This window comes from Orycteropus afer, unplaced genomic scaffold, assembly GCF_000298275.1.
Source record: "Orycteropus afer afer isolate SDZICR_OR568_19922 unplaced genomic scaffold, OryAfe1.0 scaffold00020, whole genome shotgun sequence".
NCBI classification, from domain to species: domain Eukaryota; kingdom Metazoa; phylum Chordata; class Mammalia; order Tubulidentata; family Orycteropodidae; genus Orycteropus; species Orycteropus afer.
This window is the reverse complement of record NW_006921607.1, coordinates 12,310,970-12,327,669: the sequence shown is the minus strand read 5'-3', so window position 1 is coordinate 12,327,669 and position 16,700 is coordinate 12,310,970. Positions and strand designations below refer to the sequence as shown.

The following is a 16,700-nucleotide window of genomic DNA, read 5'->3' as shown; positions in this document are numbered from 1 at the left end:
TTTGGCGTAATGAAAAAGTTTTGGAAATACACAGTGGTGATGAATGCATACCATTTGAATGTAATTAATGCCACCAAAATATATATTTTAAAATGGTAATTTTTTTATATATATAGTATTTCATCTTAAATTTTTAAAACCCATAACACCATTAATACACCTAAAAATTTCTTTAAAAATTTTCTAATTCAGAGAGGACATTTCCCCCACCCCTAGAATTAATGAGGTCTGACTATGTTAACAAGGAGCCCTGGTGGCTCAGTGACTAAGCACTTGGCTGCTAACCAAAAGTTGGTGGTTCAAACCCACCAGCCATTCTACAGTTGGGTTCCATAAAGGACAAAGATGTGGCAGTTGGGTTCCATAAAGATTACAGCCTTGGAGACCCTATGAGGCGGTTCTACTCTGTCCTATCGGGTCATTATGAGTTGGGGTTGACTCGATGTTAACAGGTTTGGTTTGGGGTTGACTATGCTAACAGTCAGAAGTAGTTTCTACTTGGTGGTAACTAACAATAAGGTGTGTGGGCAGAAAAGGCAAGGGAGAAACTTCTGCCTCTCCAGGGCAACATAAACAAGGTGACCTTTACAGAAGGATCCAAAAGAGAGAGATAGGGTACATGGTGGTGCGTGGAGAATGGCATCAAAGAAAGAACTAATTGAGGAGTGAGGAGGAGGAAATGAGACAGTAAAGTGAGCCATGAGGTGGGCAGAAGTGAAAGACTGCATGATGGTGGGGTGGGCAGCATGTGGAGGCTGTGATGAGAGCACTGAATGGCCAGGGAAAATGGGGGGGCGGAGCCTGGAGGACTGGCTGTGAACGCCTTGGGAAGGAAGAAGAGGAGTGAGTTAGGGAATAGAGAAGATATTTGAGAAACACACAACAGATTCTCCAGGGAAGCACATTAACAGCCAGGCGATTGTAACCGAAAGACGCTCCATCTCTTCATTTTGTAAAGGAAGAAATTCAGCTCCCACAAGGGAAGAAACCCATGATCACATACTAAGTCAGGGGAATGGCTGAGATTAAAGCCAGGTCTCTGGATTCCCAGTTCAAAATTCATTGCATCAGTGGTTTGTTCCTACATTAAACTGTACATAAATTTTCCTAAAGATCGAGGTATAAGTCAAGATTCCAAAGCAACAGAGATTCCCAGGCTCTGGCCCAGACCTACTTATTCAGACTTTATGGAGATAGTTCTGTAGGATCTGTATTTTTAAACAAATATAGGTGATGGAGCCAGTCCAGGGCCAGCTTGGCAAATGTCCTACACTCTACCACACTGAGATCTGGGAGAGAAAAAGCAAGAACAGCAGGACAACTGAGAGGACAAGAGTGACAATCATTTAAACAAAAACCTGAAATAGGCTGGAAGGGAGGCTTCACCCATGGCCAGCTTACATTTCTTCTTGACCAGCACTGTCCAATAGAAATAGAATGTGAGAGCAATGGGAAACTAACTTACTATGTAAACTTTCACCAAAAACACAAGAAAATATTATTTTAAAAAAGAGAATGTGAGCCACATACAGAATTTAAAATTTTCTAGTAGCTACATTCAAAGTGTGAAAAGAAGCAGGTGAAATTAATTTTAATAATACATTTAATTAACCCAATATATCTAAAACATTCTCATTTCACATTGTAATCAACATAAAAATTATTAATGAGATAGTTCACACTTTTTTTTTTTCGTGTTAAATCTTTAAAATCCAGCATGTGTTTTTACCCTTAAAGCACATCTCAGCTCAGGTCAGCCAAATTCCAAGTGCTCAATAGCAACATGTGGCCAGTGGCTCCCATATTGGATACCACAGAGAGAACACTTCCATCATCACAGAAAGTTCCACTGGACAGCGCTGGTCTAGACCAGGGCTCAGCAGCCTTTCAAAGTGGTAGGAAAACATTTCAATCCTTTTTCTTCTGACATTAAGGGTGGTAATCAAAGGAAGACAAAGAAACATTCTTGTATTGTTCTAGAAAACCTTAGTTTCCATTCAGGGAAGAGGGTAGAATAAAGATCTTCTGTTTGTAGGGAGTCTTTGAAAAGGATTTTGTTTTTCATTGTGGAATAACATGTGAACATCTAAGTGTATGGCTCAGTGTATGCTCATAAAAGCACCACCCCGATCAAGATACAGAACATTTTTAGCACCTAAGAAGGTTCCCCTGGGCTCTTCCTCTATCAATATTATACCCTGGAAGTAAACACTGTTCTGCCTTCTATCTATGTTGATTAGTTTCTTGCATACTTGAACTTCATATGAATGGAATCAAATAGTGTCCTCTTTTGTGTCTGGCTCTTTCACTCACCATAATGTGAGATTTTTTTGTTCTAGGTCTGATACAGAATTCAGCAAATTTCCAGAGGATTAGAAGAAGCTGTTCCCAAATTCACACTGTAAAGCCCTATATACTGCCACCATCTCATCACTCTTGTTCACCATGACCTTCATGGCCCACAAAGAAATAGAAAAATATCAAGGCCCCTAAGATTCTGGCATCAGGAGGCCTGAGAGGTCAAAGGTTTGTAATCCTGCAAAATAGACAGGACCAAGAACTTTGGTCATCCTGTCTCTCCAGTAACATCCAGTGACCTATGATGGAGACAGAGACTCAGGGACAGGACTATGTGGCACTGGGGCTGGTAGGACTTCTCTTGACTTGTAGGCTTGACCAATGATGTCAAGCTTGCCTTTATCTGTACTACCTCAGCATCCACTACCAACCCTCTCTTTTCTTAACCATATCTGGACTCCCTTTTCTGGGTTGGGGACTGATATCCCCAAGAAGCTGAGGAACCAGTCTTTCTTCCCCTCCCCACTCCAACTTTTCCTATCTGGAGGAGCTACCTCACTCCTTTGAGCTACCAGCTAGGAGGTGGGGAGGGAGGTGTCAAACCTGAGATAGGGACCAAACCACCTGCTGGGTTCTCAGATGGAAATGACCTTCAGAAGATTTGCCACTGTTCTCTCCTCCCTCTCATGGCTGCTGACCTTCTCATAAGCTTTACCTGTGGCTTCTTGTCCCTCTCCTCTGGGGATGGGTCTGTTTCTCTGTATACCACAGCTTTGGTTACCAGCATGTCAGGATGCTGTAGTTTGGCCTCCTTGATGGCTAAAGCCAGAGCCTGGTGGAAAAGCAAAGCAAAGTGAGAAACCATGAAGTGTCAGATATGGGACAGACCTTGGAGACCAACTAACCCAAGCCCCTTAGTGCAAGCTGGGGAAACTGAGGCCTAGGGAGGAGCAGTAGTTAAACAGAGTTAAAGAGAGAGACTAGAGCTTAGTATGTCTGGCTCCTTCTGGCTCTTATTCAATGCCCCTTCCTTGAGGGCTCCTTGTGAGGGCAGGAACAGCAGGAAACACACTTTCTTTGCCCTAACAGCAGCCATTCATGGGTAATCCAGTATGAGAGAGATTGGGGACTTGGTAGTACCACTGGGGATAACATTCCCTGTCCCCATACCTGGTCCTGATCGACATCTTCATCTCCAGTAATGATGATTCGCTTCTCGATCCTTGTCTCAGAAAACCCTCCTTTCACAGTCTGCAGGGATGAGGGAGGTGAGGTCACTCTTGGGTTCTGATGGGGCAGTAGCCGTGACAGGGGATCTATCCAAATGTCTCTCAAGGGCAAGTCTGAGAACCAGCCATTACTTTCTCTCCTGGCTTCCTCAGTTTTTCCTTTTCTGGTTTTGGGAGCAGAGCTTGTCTGGATGTCACCACTCCTCCAACTGCTAAATTGTCCCATCTAGGTTTTCTAAGCCCGGCTCAAATGCTGTCTCCCTGATACTGGCTGACAATGATTCCACTTTCCTGCCTCGGGACTCCGTGAACACCAAGTTTGTATCTTTCACCGTTCTGGGCCTCTCTGCCTTGTCCTTATTTATGTATAAGGCCTGGCTCACCTCACTAGGGCAGGGTCTGTGTTTTGCTAATCTCTATATGCTCCCCTCTCCCATTCCCCTGTCCACTCTGACCAGGGCAGGTGTTGAATGCAGATTTGTTGAATGAACACATGAATGAAATGTGAATGGTGACAAGGTTCTACCTTAAATGATTCCAAACACTACTACAAGAGAAATTTTCATTACTTAAAACCTCTGCTATCTCTCCAAGGGGTTGAGTTTGGGTGCAAGTTTAGAAGAAGAGGGGATATAACCATATCAAAGGACGGTGGAGATCCAAGCTAGAGTCAGGAGGCAACTTTGCAGGGGGGCTTTAATGAGCAGACAGAAAGAAAAGGGGCCCCAGTTGGCAGGGCCAAGAGGAACTTTGAGAAGAGTTAACTGAGCTGTGTGCTATGGGGGCTGTGTTGTAAAACCTTCCCATAAAACCTTCAGTGAAGTCACCATTGCTCACGAATGCTTTTGGTGAGGGTGGGAATGTAAAGAGATGCAGAGTCCTACACAGGAGCAGGCAGGGACCAGGACAGCATGTGTGCACCAAGGGCCAGTGTTGTCTACTAGAATTCTCCATTTGGATGGCTCTTCAGAACCTCCAGCTCAACCTGGCTTCCTGACCTCTCTTGTCCAGATCTCCATCCCTGGCCTGGGCACCCTCTTGACTTCCTCCTGGTCACCAGTCGTGGATACGTCAGCCATCTGTCTCTCAGCCCTTTGTCTTGATTGGCTGGATCACCGTAGATGCTCCCAGAAATGCCCCCCTTCTTTAGTCCTTCCTGTCCTTCCTCCACTCTGATTCCTACCCTGACCCAGGCCATCAGCTCTAGGCCTGAGTTTTCAACTTTTCCTCCTTTCTCCTATCTACCACCCATTCTGGTGGACCCAATCTTAGTTCCTTAAATCTGTTTTCACTGGGACACGCCCCAGTTGCACTTGATTAACAGCTTCCCAATTTCTCTCAGACTCAGAGCCTTCATAATCAAATGTGTTCTGGTAACTGTCTTATTTGTCTGTAGATCCATTTCCCTTGCCCCAAATCCAACCTAACTGCCCACTGTTACATCCTCTCCATGTTTCTTCTTCCTTTGTTCCTCCTGTTCCCCACAAACATGCATTGCTTCCAGCCACCTCCAGCAGCTCCTAAGGCAGAGTCTGGCATAAAGTTGATACTCACTACCATTTACTCACTGAATGAACAAATAAATACACACAGTTTCTACTCCTGTCTTCTGCTTTGCTTAGAACACCTGTATCTGTCTCCTCCTCCCTCACAAGTCCTCCTTGGTTTTCCAGGATGCTGCTCATACCCCATTTTTCCCCAGGAGATATTTACTGACTTTTCTAAAGCTCCCATACTCTTTTTACCTTGCCCCTTTTAAGTTCTTCTAGTACTTAAGGTCTCTAAAGCACAAACGCATGGTCCACAATTACTTCAAAAGTGATGCTCTCATCATTGCCCTCCCTCTCAGCTGTAAATGCTGTAAGGGTGGAGTCCATGCCTAGGACAACATGTAGCACAGAACAAAGCACACGGCACTCAAGAAACTGGTAAAAAAATAAATAAAATAATCTTTTGTTTGCTTTACAGATAGATGAAGCCAAAAGAAGCAGAGCAACGAAAGTGACCTCCCCAAGCCCTGCAGTCAGGCGGGAGTGTATGGTGCCCCTGCCGCTACTCACTTTGGTAACATGGGTGGTGGTAGAGGTTGAGAGGGTTTCCGCGGTGGCGCCGTAGGAGCTGGTGAGGACATCTTTCCCGATGATCTGCAGAATATAACCACCCCCCACCCCGGGTGTCAGGTAAGGACATTGGACTCTGAAGGGGTGGGGCTGAGGTGGAGTAAACCAAGGGAAGAGGATGGGCCCTAAGAAGGTGACATTTGGAAGCCAAGATGCTTGGATCACTGAGTCTAAGAATTCAAGAATACTGGAATCTTTAGAATCCTACACCCATAAAATTCTCAAACCCTGGAATCTAAGATTCCTACAACCTGAGGTCATTGTAGGCTCAGAATTCGAATCCTTTAGGATTAAAAATCCTAGAATCTTAGAAGAACTAACAGAGGGATCTACGGTGGAAACAGAGTCCTCCTGATCCCCTATCCCGTCAGAGCCAGGAATACACTCTCTCCAGGGCTAGATGATGAGAATAAGAGACTTGCAGAATGCGAGAGCTCAAAGAGAACATGCGCTGACATGCTCAGGGTCACAGGAATGGCCACTAACACAGTCAGGTCCAGAATCCAACCCTCTGGACAACCTGTCTACTGCTCTTCCTGAACAGTGAGGTCAGTAAGGGAAGCAGATGCAAAAGAGCTCTCACAGGTGACATGGTGAAGGGCCATTTCACCCTCACACTGTCAATGTCTGGTTTCACTGTGTGTGTGTGTGTGTGTGTGTGAGTGTGTGTGTGTATGCGAGAGAGAGATAGAGAGAGAGAGAGCAGGCAAGGGCTGTTGTGGAGAGCAGCTGGTGAGACAAGACTCTGGTGTGTACTAGGGAGCCCCTATGGGCATCTGACAATGATTCAGCTTCTTGGCACCTCCCTTAAAAGGGCAGCCTTTGGGGCTCGACGTTGCACTGGCAGCAGGCCATCAGCACTGAGTCCCCTAGCCTAAGCTAGCCCTGCCCACTTACCGGAGAAAGAGAACGGATTTCCGTGGCCACCGTCTGTGGGCCTGGGATCATGGCAGCTGCCCCCTTCCCGGACTTGAGACTGTTCTCCTGGGGAAACAATAGCGCTCAAATCTCCAGGTTTGAGGTGAGCGGGTCCCCGGGATGGCTGGAGCAGGTGGCCTTGTGGCTCTCACAGCCGCATGGTTGAGTTGTAACATAAGAAGCAGAGTCTAAAGGCATCATTCAGTTCAGTCTCTCATTCATTCACTCAACTGCTCACTCACATACTCACACACATTCAGTCACCATTTACTGAGTGCCTGGTGTTAGGGACACTGTGGTGAACAAGACACTGTAGTGCTCTCTGGAAACACTAACATAGGAGCTGAGACATTCAGGTTCTCTTCTTGGTTCTGCCACATTCTAGCCATGTGACTTGGGGCATAGCCACTTTCTCTCTATGGGCCTCATGGGTTCACCTGTAAAAAGGGACCTCCTTGCCCTGTCCTACCTTCCATGGAGTCCTTATGAGGCTAAGGGAGGAGAATAGGCTTTGTAAACCAAAATCTGCAGGATGAATGGAGGAGTATAGGCTGGCTATTAATAATATAATAGTAGTTACTGTTTTCTAAGTCCTTTCTACTTGCTAGGCACTATGCTGAAGATGTTATCTCATTTAACCCTCATAACAATGCTAGGGAACAGTTTTCTAATATTCCTGTTTTACAGATGAGACCTGGAGGGCCAGAGAATGTAAGTGGCTTGTCTATATCCACCAGTGAGTTAGTGATAGAGCCAAAATTTAAATCCATGTTTATCAGACTCCAAGTCCTATATACTCTTTCTGCCACACCTCTCTGTCCTCTAAATGCATACTGTTGAACCTGGTCCTATCTTGGATTCCAGCTGCTGGGTTCAGCCTTTCTAGGATCTGGCTTGATAGCCTTGGAATTGTCCATGAACTTATTGTCCTATCTCTGGCAAGGGGCCTGGCTGCCTGCTTCTATCTCCCACTTTCTGTACCATGCCAGGGCTCAGCCTTGTCTGTCCAGGGGACCTGTGTTTGTTCTGCAGCTCCTCTGTGAGTTGAACCCCAGTGCATGGAGTAGATTGGACCTCTGTTTGCTCAGGGATTGGTGAGCACAGAGACCCTATGCCTTGCCCCTGCCTATCTCCCATACTTGCCTCTAGCTTGAGACTGTCAATGAGCAGACAATTTGGTAATCCATCCACACGGTACTTCCTCAGGCCTACCTGGAGTCCCAGAATGGGGCTCAGTGGCAGGCCTTAAAAGGGCAGTCTTCCAGGCTCAATGGTTCCTTTCTCCCAGCTTAGGAAATAGCCCATGGCCCCTTTGGGTTCTATTGTCACTCCAGGCCATTCTCCCTTAAACCTTCTTATGCTCTCACTGATCCCTTTTTCCACCTTCACTCTGAAAACAAAGGCCACTAATGGGGAACAGGCCATTCAAGATGAGACCCCATTTGTTCTTCTCTGCCCCTCCTGGATCTTCAGCCAGCCCTGTCTCCTGCCTCAAGGAGTGGTTCCTCTTCCTGGCCAAGGAGAACCTGCCACCTCCACTCTGGACCCTTTCCCTTCATTCCCAGGACTCTCCTCACTTGCCACCCTCTCTCTGGGCCACGTTAGCCACACAAGGGCTTCCGCTGCCTCATCAGTGTCAATGTCTCCTAGCTCTTTATCTGTAGCCCATATTTTTCTTGAACCTCAGACTTTTAAAGGAGCTCTGGTAGCATAGTGGCTAAGACACTTGCCTGCTAACCAGACGGCTGGCGGTTCAAACCCACCAGCCACTCCTCGGAAGGAAGGTTGGGCAATCCTACTTCTGTAGTGATACTGCCTCGGAAACCCAAGGAGGGGTCGCTATGAGTCAGGTTTGACTTGACGGCACATAACAACAACAACAACAACAACTGGTAGCATAGTGCCTGAGGCACTTGACTGCTAACCAGAAGGCTGGCGGTTCAAACCCACCAGCCACTCCTCAGAAGGACGGTTGGGCAATCTACTTCCGTAGTGATACTGCCTCGGCAACCCAAGGAGGGGTTGCTATGAGTCAGGTCCAACTCGACGACAGCACATAACAACAACAACAACAACAACAGACTTTCAAAACTAGGTGCATTGTAGAAATGTCTCACAGGGACCGCAGACCCAACAAATGCAAAATGGAATTCTCTGCTTCCTCCTGCCCCTGACCCATACCTGTCACCAAACCTGCCTCTCCTCCACTAGTGCTGTGTAGATCATTAGTTCTCAAACTAGAGGGCTTGCTAGGTTGCAGGCCAGAGTATTTGGTTCAGTTGGTGTGCGATGGAGCCTGAGAATGTATTTCTAACAGATTGCCAGGACCACACTTCGAACACCACTAGACTAGTGAATGCGTCACTAGCCTGTCTTCCCTTTCATCACGTGAATATTCTATCAAGGATCAGATCCTGTACTTTCCTCCCTCCAGGCATTTCTTACTTCTGTCCCCTTCTCTGCAGTCACCCCCTCACACTCTAGCCCTGCCCCAGCCAGGGACCCTGCCTCCTCTGTCTCTCCCTTTGGGCGTGTGGGCCCCAGAGCTGAGAAACTCTGTCTTCTTCGATGCTGGATTCACAGTGCCTGACATAGTACTTCACACATCGTGGGTGTTCAATAAATATTTGTGGAAGGAAGGAGGGAGGGAGACAGGCAGGGAGCGGGGAAAGGGATTTTTGTTCTAGCCCATATGCTCCACACATGCTGCTAGAGTAAATCTTTCTAAAACACAGAAACACATATTTGATCGTCACATCATGCCTCTACTTAAAATATTTCAGTGATTCTCCATTGTCTCCAGGATGAAGTTTTAACTTCTTACATGATGTATCAGGCCCTTCAAGCTTTGGCCCCAGCATTCTTTCCCGGCCTCTTCTCTCCCTGTTCCTCCTGCACACATTTGACATCTCAATTTAGTGACCGACCAATTGCCTCTCCCATAACATGCTATATCCTTCCCATTCTTGCCTTTGCACCTGCTGTTCTCACTCCTCGATTGCCTTCTCCCATAGTTGTACCTTAGTCTATCCTCCAAGCACAGCTCAAATACCACTGCCTAGGGAAAGCCTTTTCCAGTTCTTCTCCCCATACTGATCCTCCCTGTGCACCCTAGGATAGCGTTACTACACTGTTAAGTTTCTGAAAGCAGGAAAAAAGTAACAGCAGCTCATACTCAGAGACTACCTACTATATGCCAGGCATTGTGCTAAATAAGGGCTTGGCATAGACTATCTTAGTTCATCCTTACATCAGCCCTTTGAGGTAGATGCTATTATCCCCCTCTGCCTTCCTTTTACAGAAGGAAAAACTGAGGCTTGGAGAGGTTCAGGTAACTCGCCCCAGGTCATCCAGCCAGGAAGTAGAAGAGCTGGGCCTTGTTCACCACTGTGTGCCCAGGACCTGAACTCAAAGGTGCAGCACATTAACGGTGCTTGTGGTTATATTTTCAATGAGTGAATTCTGACAGGCAGTATATTTTCTTCAACTCTGTATCCCCATATCAGGCAGATAGTAGAGACTAATAAATGTTTTTGGAACAAATGAATGGATGATGGATGGATGAGCCAATGAGTGACACAAACTGCCAATTCATCAGAAGAATGAATTTAAGCTTAGCCCTATAAGTATCCTGATGCCATGTGGTGAAGGGAGAGGTGGAACGCAGTAACCCAGGAAAGTGTGCAAGTTGGTGATGGGTTAGGGCTTATTTGTTTTAAAATCTGTGTTTATTCAGAACCTAGCTGGGTAGTCTAAATTGATAACATTCTCCTCCTATGCATGTATCAGGGGTTTGGCAGGGAAAACATTTGAAAACAACTTCCAGAACTTCTCTAGCCTTAGCCTCAGTCCAGCCTCCCCAACTGACATTCACAATGATTAGAACAAAGGAGTAAGGCAAAGTGGCTGAGGTTGAGAGGGGGGCTTCAGGAGTCACTGCCTGGGTTTCACTTGGCTCTACCACTTAATCAGCTGTGTGACCTTGGGGAGGTCACTTTGCCTCTCTGAATCTCCGTTTCCTCATCTGTAAAGGGTAGAGAAACAAGCATCCACCTCATAGTTGAGGACTCAATCCGGATACTGAGGATTCAACGAGACAGTGCCATCACAGTCCTCAGCACACTGCCTGGCACCATGGCATATGTGCCAAACACCACTCCGTTCTGTTTCATCATCAAATGCACTTATCTCAATGGAGTCTCACAAGAACCTGTGAACCAGGCAGGATGGGGATTTTCCCATTTTACAGATGAGGAAACCAGAGGCCAGAATAGGAAAAGGGCCTTTCTTTATGGGTCAGACAGCAAACAGGTAGCAGAACCATTAGGCTCTTTGGGATTTGGTCCCAAATCCTGAATTTCCAATTTAGGATCACTGAACGCCATCTACTGACCAAGGTGAGGAAGTGGCCTGAGACATAAGAGAAAATGCACTGCCGCCAGGGTGGGTCCTCAGGAGGGTCTTCAGTCTCTCCTTCAGACACATAGTGAGATTGACCAGCATAGTCCCCACTGTTACAAATAATCAAATAATACAATCCCTCCTTTCACTCCCTTCCATGGCTGAGATGGTCCAGAGATTCAGGGATTCTACCTCCCACACGATGCCATTTGGAAAACTGAGGTCTGACTGTATTTTCTGGGGCAACTAATATACCATACAGTAAGAATTTGACTGTATGTCCCAGGCCTGGTGCAGCAAGGGCAGATGAGGACTCCCTGAAGCTCTGGAGCAAAGTTAGCTTATTATCTGGCTGTTTTGGAGGTAGAGGGGCTGGTCAGAGAGGGAGGCCTCCTGGGTCCTACTTACCATGGTGGTTGATATGGTCTCTGTGGTGATGGAGGGGGTAGTTGTTGTGAAATCCTTCACCCCTGGGGTACTCCCATCAACCTGCAGGCCAGAGGAGGTGTTATTAGAGGTAGGGAGAGCCGGATCCACCCTGCAGGCATGTGCAGGCTCATGACATTCTCAGTTACAGACAGCAGCTCTACTCTGTACACATGGGGTTGCCATGAGTCAGAATGGACTCAACAGCAACTAACAACAACAACAACAACAATCCTTCGACTAGCATTCCCACTGCTAGGAATTTACTCTTTGGATACAAACTGAAAAATCCACTGTGAACAAGGAAGTTCACTGCAGCACTGATCATTAACTGCAAAAACCAAAAACCACCACAAGGTCTACAAATGGCAGATGGACTAAAGAAATGAAGACTTGCCTCCTAAGTGGGACAGAAAAGAATAAAGGAGGTATATAGTAGGAGAAAGATGTAGCAGTCTGCTTCGATAAAGATTAAAGCCTCGGATGCCCCATGGGGCAGTTCTACTCTGTCCTATAGGCTTGCTATGAGTGGAAACTGACTCGACAGCAACAGATGGGCAATGAGTACAGCCTCCAATAGGAATGATCTCTAATGATTTAAAAAAGAAAAAAAAAAAAGCAAAGCACCAAAGAATATGCTCTCTTTTGTATGAAACTGTTACATACATAGAGATTCAGGTGTGTGTGTGTGTGTGTGTGTGTGTGTGTGTGTGTATGTTGGCTGATACATAAACTTTTTTATGGTAGGAATCATAAGAAAATTTTAATTTTGTTCTGCTTGAATTTTCTAACTGTGAATATTTTTATTTTGTTTTGATTTCAATAACGATCCTGGGGTGTGGGATTTAGAGCCACATTTCTAGTTTTTGCCTTTGTATTTTTCTGTATTAAAAAACAAAACAAAACAAACACTAACATATGATATTAAATCAAACAGGCCAGAGAGGGGAAGCATCTTGCCAGTAATTATACAGCCCATCAGGACTCAAGAGTCTTGACCAGACGACCTCATAAAGCCCCTATGTGTTATAAAAGTGGAAAAAAAAGTCAGGAAAGGACACAATTGTTCACATTGTGGTTGTTTTTTTACTTCAGGTCTTGAGACAAAGTCTAGGCTCCAGGGCAAGAAAGCCCCCAGCACTAGAGCTGTTCTGGCCAGGAAGAACCAAGAGGGCATCTATCAGACCCACAATCTCAATTTTCAAAGTTTAAAAATCACAGAAGGAACTTAGGAAATGTACTGTAAATAATGCATCTGTGTCTACTCATGACTGCTTTCTCTAGTGCGCTAAGTCTGCTTCTTCTTGTTAAGACAAATGATATATGGCTTTCAATTTGTTTATTTTGCCAATCTGAAACTCCCATGCATATAAAATTATCCAAGGTGAGTTGTTTTGACTAAAACTGGACTGAGGATCACTCTCTCTTCCCTTCCAAAGAAGCCCCTGGGATACCTCAAGAAACCTCTCTGGCTCTTTTAAGTCATCAGACATTTGCTATCCTAATCCACTAGAGCTCTCAATGCTGCCAGGAGAAAGGGGGAGACAGATCATTCCCATTTTATAGATGGAGAAATAAAGGCTTTAAGAGTGGTCTGCCCAGGACAAGAACCCAGGACCACTGAGAACCCAGGAAGAATACGGAGTTCAGAAGAGTATCAAGGTTCAAATGTGGGCTCCAGAGGAGCTAAGGCAGGAAAGCCTGGTCAAAGAGCTTGGCCATAACAGTGGGACCCTGCTCTTAAACACCCAATACTTGTGCTCAGGGTACATGGGAAGGCACGGATTACCTGGGTGGTATCCACAGCGGTGACTCTGGTCTGCAGCACAGCCTCTGGCTCGATCTTCTTCCTGATGGCCAAGCTGCTGACAGTCATAGTTTCTGTTTTCACTGGCTGTAGGGAGATGAGGGAGAACATTCCATAACTCAAGCTCTGGCATGATTCCTGGTTACAAGCAATTGTGGCATAGTGTCAGCCGGTTACCTCCTACCAGTACAGCTGGCCAAAGTCTCCAGAAGGGTATGTGAGTCAGAACAAAAGAGGCATGGTGTAAAGTCACAGACTAACAACCCAACAGGAAAGCCAGAACCACCACCAGCACTCAGACAGCCCTGCCACATGACTCCACACCACACCACCTCATAGTGGCTACATGCTATTTTTTTAGGCTACCATTAAAGGAGCATTTCTGGTAGACAATTAATATACTCTGTGCCAGGCCCCACACTAACGTCACTGCATCCTGAATGACTTCAATGGCTATGCCTCCACCTTCCCATTGCTTCTTTGATTTGTTCTCTAGGAGAGGAGCCGCACACCTGGATGCCTGCAGGGGCCAGGCCGATGTAAAGGAGTGAGTTGGACTTGTTGAGGATCAAGGGGAACAAAGAACACGTCTCGTTCCATTCAGACTGGGCTAACTGTTGCCATTCAGTAGTGCAGGTTCTGATTGTTTAATGATATTAAAAAAAAAATCTGGATTTTATGTCTGCCTTGAACATTGTGTTCTTTTAAGATCTATATGGGATCAAACTGACAACAGCACCTGGAAAGGTTAGATAGGAACCTTAGAGGTCAGTGAGTTTATGTAAATGGGGGACAAACAACTCAGAGAAGGAGGATGGGAACGGTTGCACAACTCAGAGAATGTCATCAATGTTACTCGATTGTATGTGTAGAAATGGTCGTATTGGTGTATGTTTTGCTGTGTATAGTCTCAATAACAAAATAAATACAATTTTGAAAATAATAAAACAAAATTCTACATTTTATATTCAATGTCCTGATTTTTAAATCAGGGTCAAAGAAAACACATCTGCTGCCCAGATCTGGCTCGAAGCTACCAGTTTCCAATCTCCTCTAGATGTTTAAGGGGAATGATCAGTTTCTTCTGAGGCCTCCATTAAGCCTAGGTGGCTATATGTGCTACAGGCATCAACATATCTGAGTTGAATGAATAAATGAATGAAAGCCTAGTCAGTCATCTGGTGGGTGCGGCAGTTGAGGTGGGGATGGGGGCTTCATACACATGGTTATAACCCTAAGATCTACTGATTCTTTCAATTAGTTGTCTTCTAAGTGCCTGAGGTTTGCCAGGCCTCAAACCAAGTGGCTTAGAGGAGCTCCTACCTGGCAAGAGAGCTGACCTATCAGCTGACAACCTGACTGCTTCAGATAATGCCAAAGCAGAGGCATTAAAGGGGTAGGGGAGGATGACTTCTGTACAGGGTGGCCAGGAAAGCTTGTGCTACAGAACTGACATCTGAATTGCACCCTGGAACATGACACATTCACAGGCAGAAAAAGGGAGAAAGAGCACTTGTGTCACTAGGGGGGTACGGGCCACACTGTCAGAGGGAGTGCCACCAAAATTACTGTCTATGAAATTTTTGTGCCATGTTTCATCAGAAATTATTTTTTTTCAATAAAAATATCCCCGCAGTTAGTTATAGCAACAAAAACATTTTCTGTAAGCCTAGCTTACATGTGTCAATATACCTACAAGGCTAAAACTCTATGGTAATTAATTTCTGAACTTTCTTTTCTAATGCACTTTCCACCACTTGTCTGCCAGTCTGTCTCACTGTGGTGGCTAGTGTGCTGCTGTGACACTGAAGGCTATGACACTGGTATTTCAAATACCTGCAGGGTCATCCATTGTAGAAGGATGAGGCCTTCCACTTCTGAGAAAACTGGCCACTGAAAACCTTATGAATAGCAGTGAAACACTGTCTGATACATTACTGGATGACCGGGCACTGTTTTGTTTTGTTGTACGTAGGGTCACTATGAGTTGGAGCCAACCCGATGGCACCTGACAACAACAGCAATACACTCTGGTCAGAGCAGTCATTATTACTCAATTATAATGATGCTTCAAATCACGTGGTTTCATCTGTGCTTGCTACAAGCACGTGCTATTGTTTTCATTGCTGCCAGTGTTTTACAGTCACTGACTGGAAAAAGCCTTATATCCAGAGGGTACAGCATGGAGTGAGATCCCAGAGTGGAACAACTCATATTGCAATAACTGGAACATAGGTGAGAGGAGGGTGTGATAGTAGTTAGGCCAGAGCTGGAAGCAATATGTGAGCAAAGAAAGACATGGATTAGAAAGATCCCTTTGCAGCTCTGTAGAGGAGGGACAGAAAGCAGAGAGATCCAGACAGTCTATCCTGTGCCCACTCAATGAGATGTTTCTTTTTCTCTAGGAGCTTCCACTAGTACCCAAAGACCCCGGGGCCAGATGGACTGAAACTGCTGCGCCTTCCCCAGGAAGTCCAAGACCTGGGGAGAGGAGCCTAGGCCTGGATCAGGAAAAATCATCCAATTTTCAGACCATGTCACAGGTGGCCGATAGTCTACAAACACATGCTCTCTGTGGGTGCCATGCAACACAGGCAGGGAGAGGAGGAGGAGTTGAGTAAGACCAGCCTGTCTCCCACCCTTCCTATCCTGTCATCGCTTAACCCCAGGCAAGCAATGGGATCACAGGGTTAAAATGCCAAGGAGTGTGCATTACAGTTAAGCCAACATGGCAAACATGCGAGCACAGAACCATGCTGTTCTGTGGAGGGGCAGTCATGCAACATGAGACCAGGCTTCAGGATGCAGGCCTCTGGGCTGCAGGCTGGTTGCTCAGTCTTCTCACAGAGGGCCCAGGGTCCTCTGAACATGCAATGCCAGGAGAAGACACGTGGGTCTTGATGCTGCTCCACTGTACCTCAAACTGGGGCAAATCCGGGGTGGAGCAGGCCCCTCGATCCGGGCTGTCCTCATTTTCCCCAGACTCATCATCCTGGCTGGGGGCCCCTTTGCTGAGATCCCGGGAGAACACCAGGCCTTCAGTTTCTGAATCACTTTTGTCTCTGTCGAGCTCAGGCAGGCTGCGGGAGAAGTCTTCAAAGGCGCTGCCATGGTAGTCACCGATAACCGTGAAGTCCACCTCAGCCTCCAGGCTGGACGTGGAGCTGACTGTGATGCTGGAGCACTTGCGCTCAATGGCCAGGTGGTTGTCCTTCAGGAACACCGCATCCCTCTCCTGATCCTGGTCCTCGTCGCCTGTGTCGCTCTCTGGGGCCTTGGGACGTGGTGGTTTGACTTTCTCCTCCGAGCCCTCCCTCAGCCCTGCTCTCTATGACCAGACAAAATCAAAGGAATGGGGATGTGGGGTAGGGGGAGAGAGAGAGATCAAGATCGTGAATGTCAGAAGAAATCTTGGGGCCATGTCAATGGAAGAGCAGGTCAGGAAAAGAAAAACACCCCCAGGAAAGGTTCCTTAAAATAACAAACTTATAAAACCAAAAA

General features: G+C 46.2%; 1 protein-coding gene across 1 annotated transcript in view; it reads right to left on the bottom strand.

The window, feature by feature from the left end:
* Nucleotides 1–1,274: 1,274 nt before the first annotated feature.
* Nucleotides 1,275–16,700, bottom strand: part of EPB41L1 (erythrocyte membrane protein band 4.1 like 1) — a 52,200-nt gene continuing 36,774 nt past the window's right edge. Inside the window, exons 14-21 of the mRNA XM_042783605.1 lie at nt 16,117–16,527; nt 13,182–13,286; nt 11,375–11,455; nt 6,545–6,631; nt 5,588–5,671; nt 3,469–3,549; nt 3,014–3,130; nt 1,275–1,289 (exon numbers count right to left, since the gene is read on the bottom strand). Of these exons, the coding sequence (XP_042639539.1) occupies nt 1,275–1,289; nt 3,014–3,130; nt 3,469–3,549; nt 5,588–5,671; nt 6,545–6,631; nt 11,375–11,455; nt 13,182–13,286; nt 16,117–16,527 (981 nt within the window). The remainder of the gene's footprint in view (nt 1,290–3,013; nt 3,131–3,468; nt 3,550–5,587; nt 5,672–6,544; nt 6,632–11,374; nt 11,456–13,181; nt 13,287–16,116; nt 16,528–16,700) is intronic.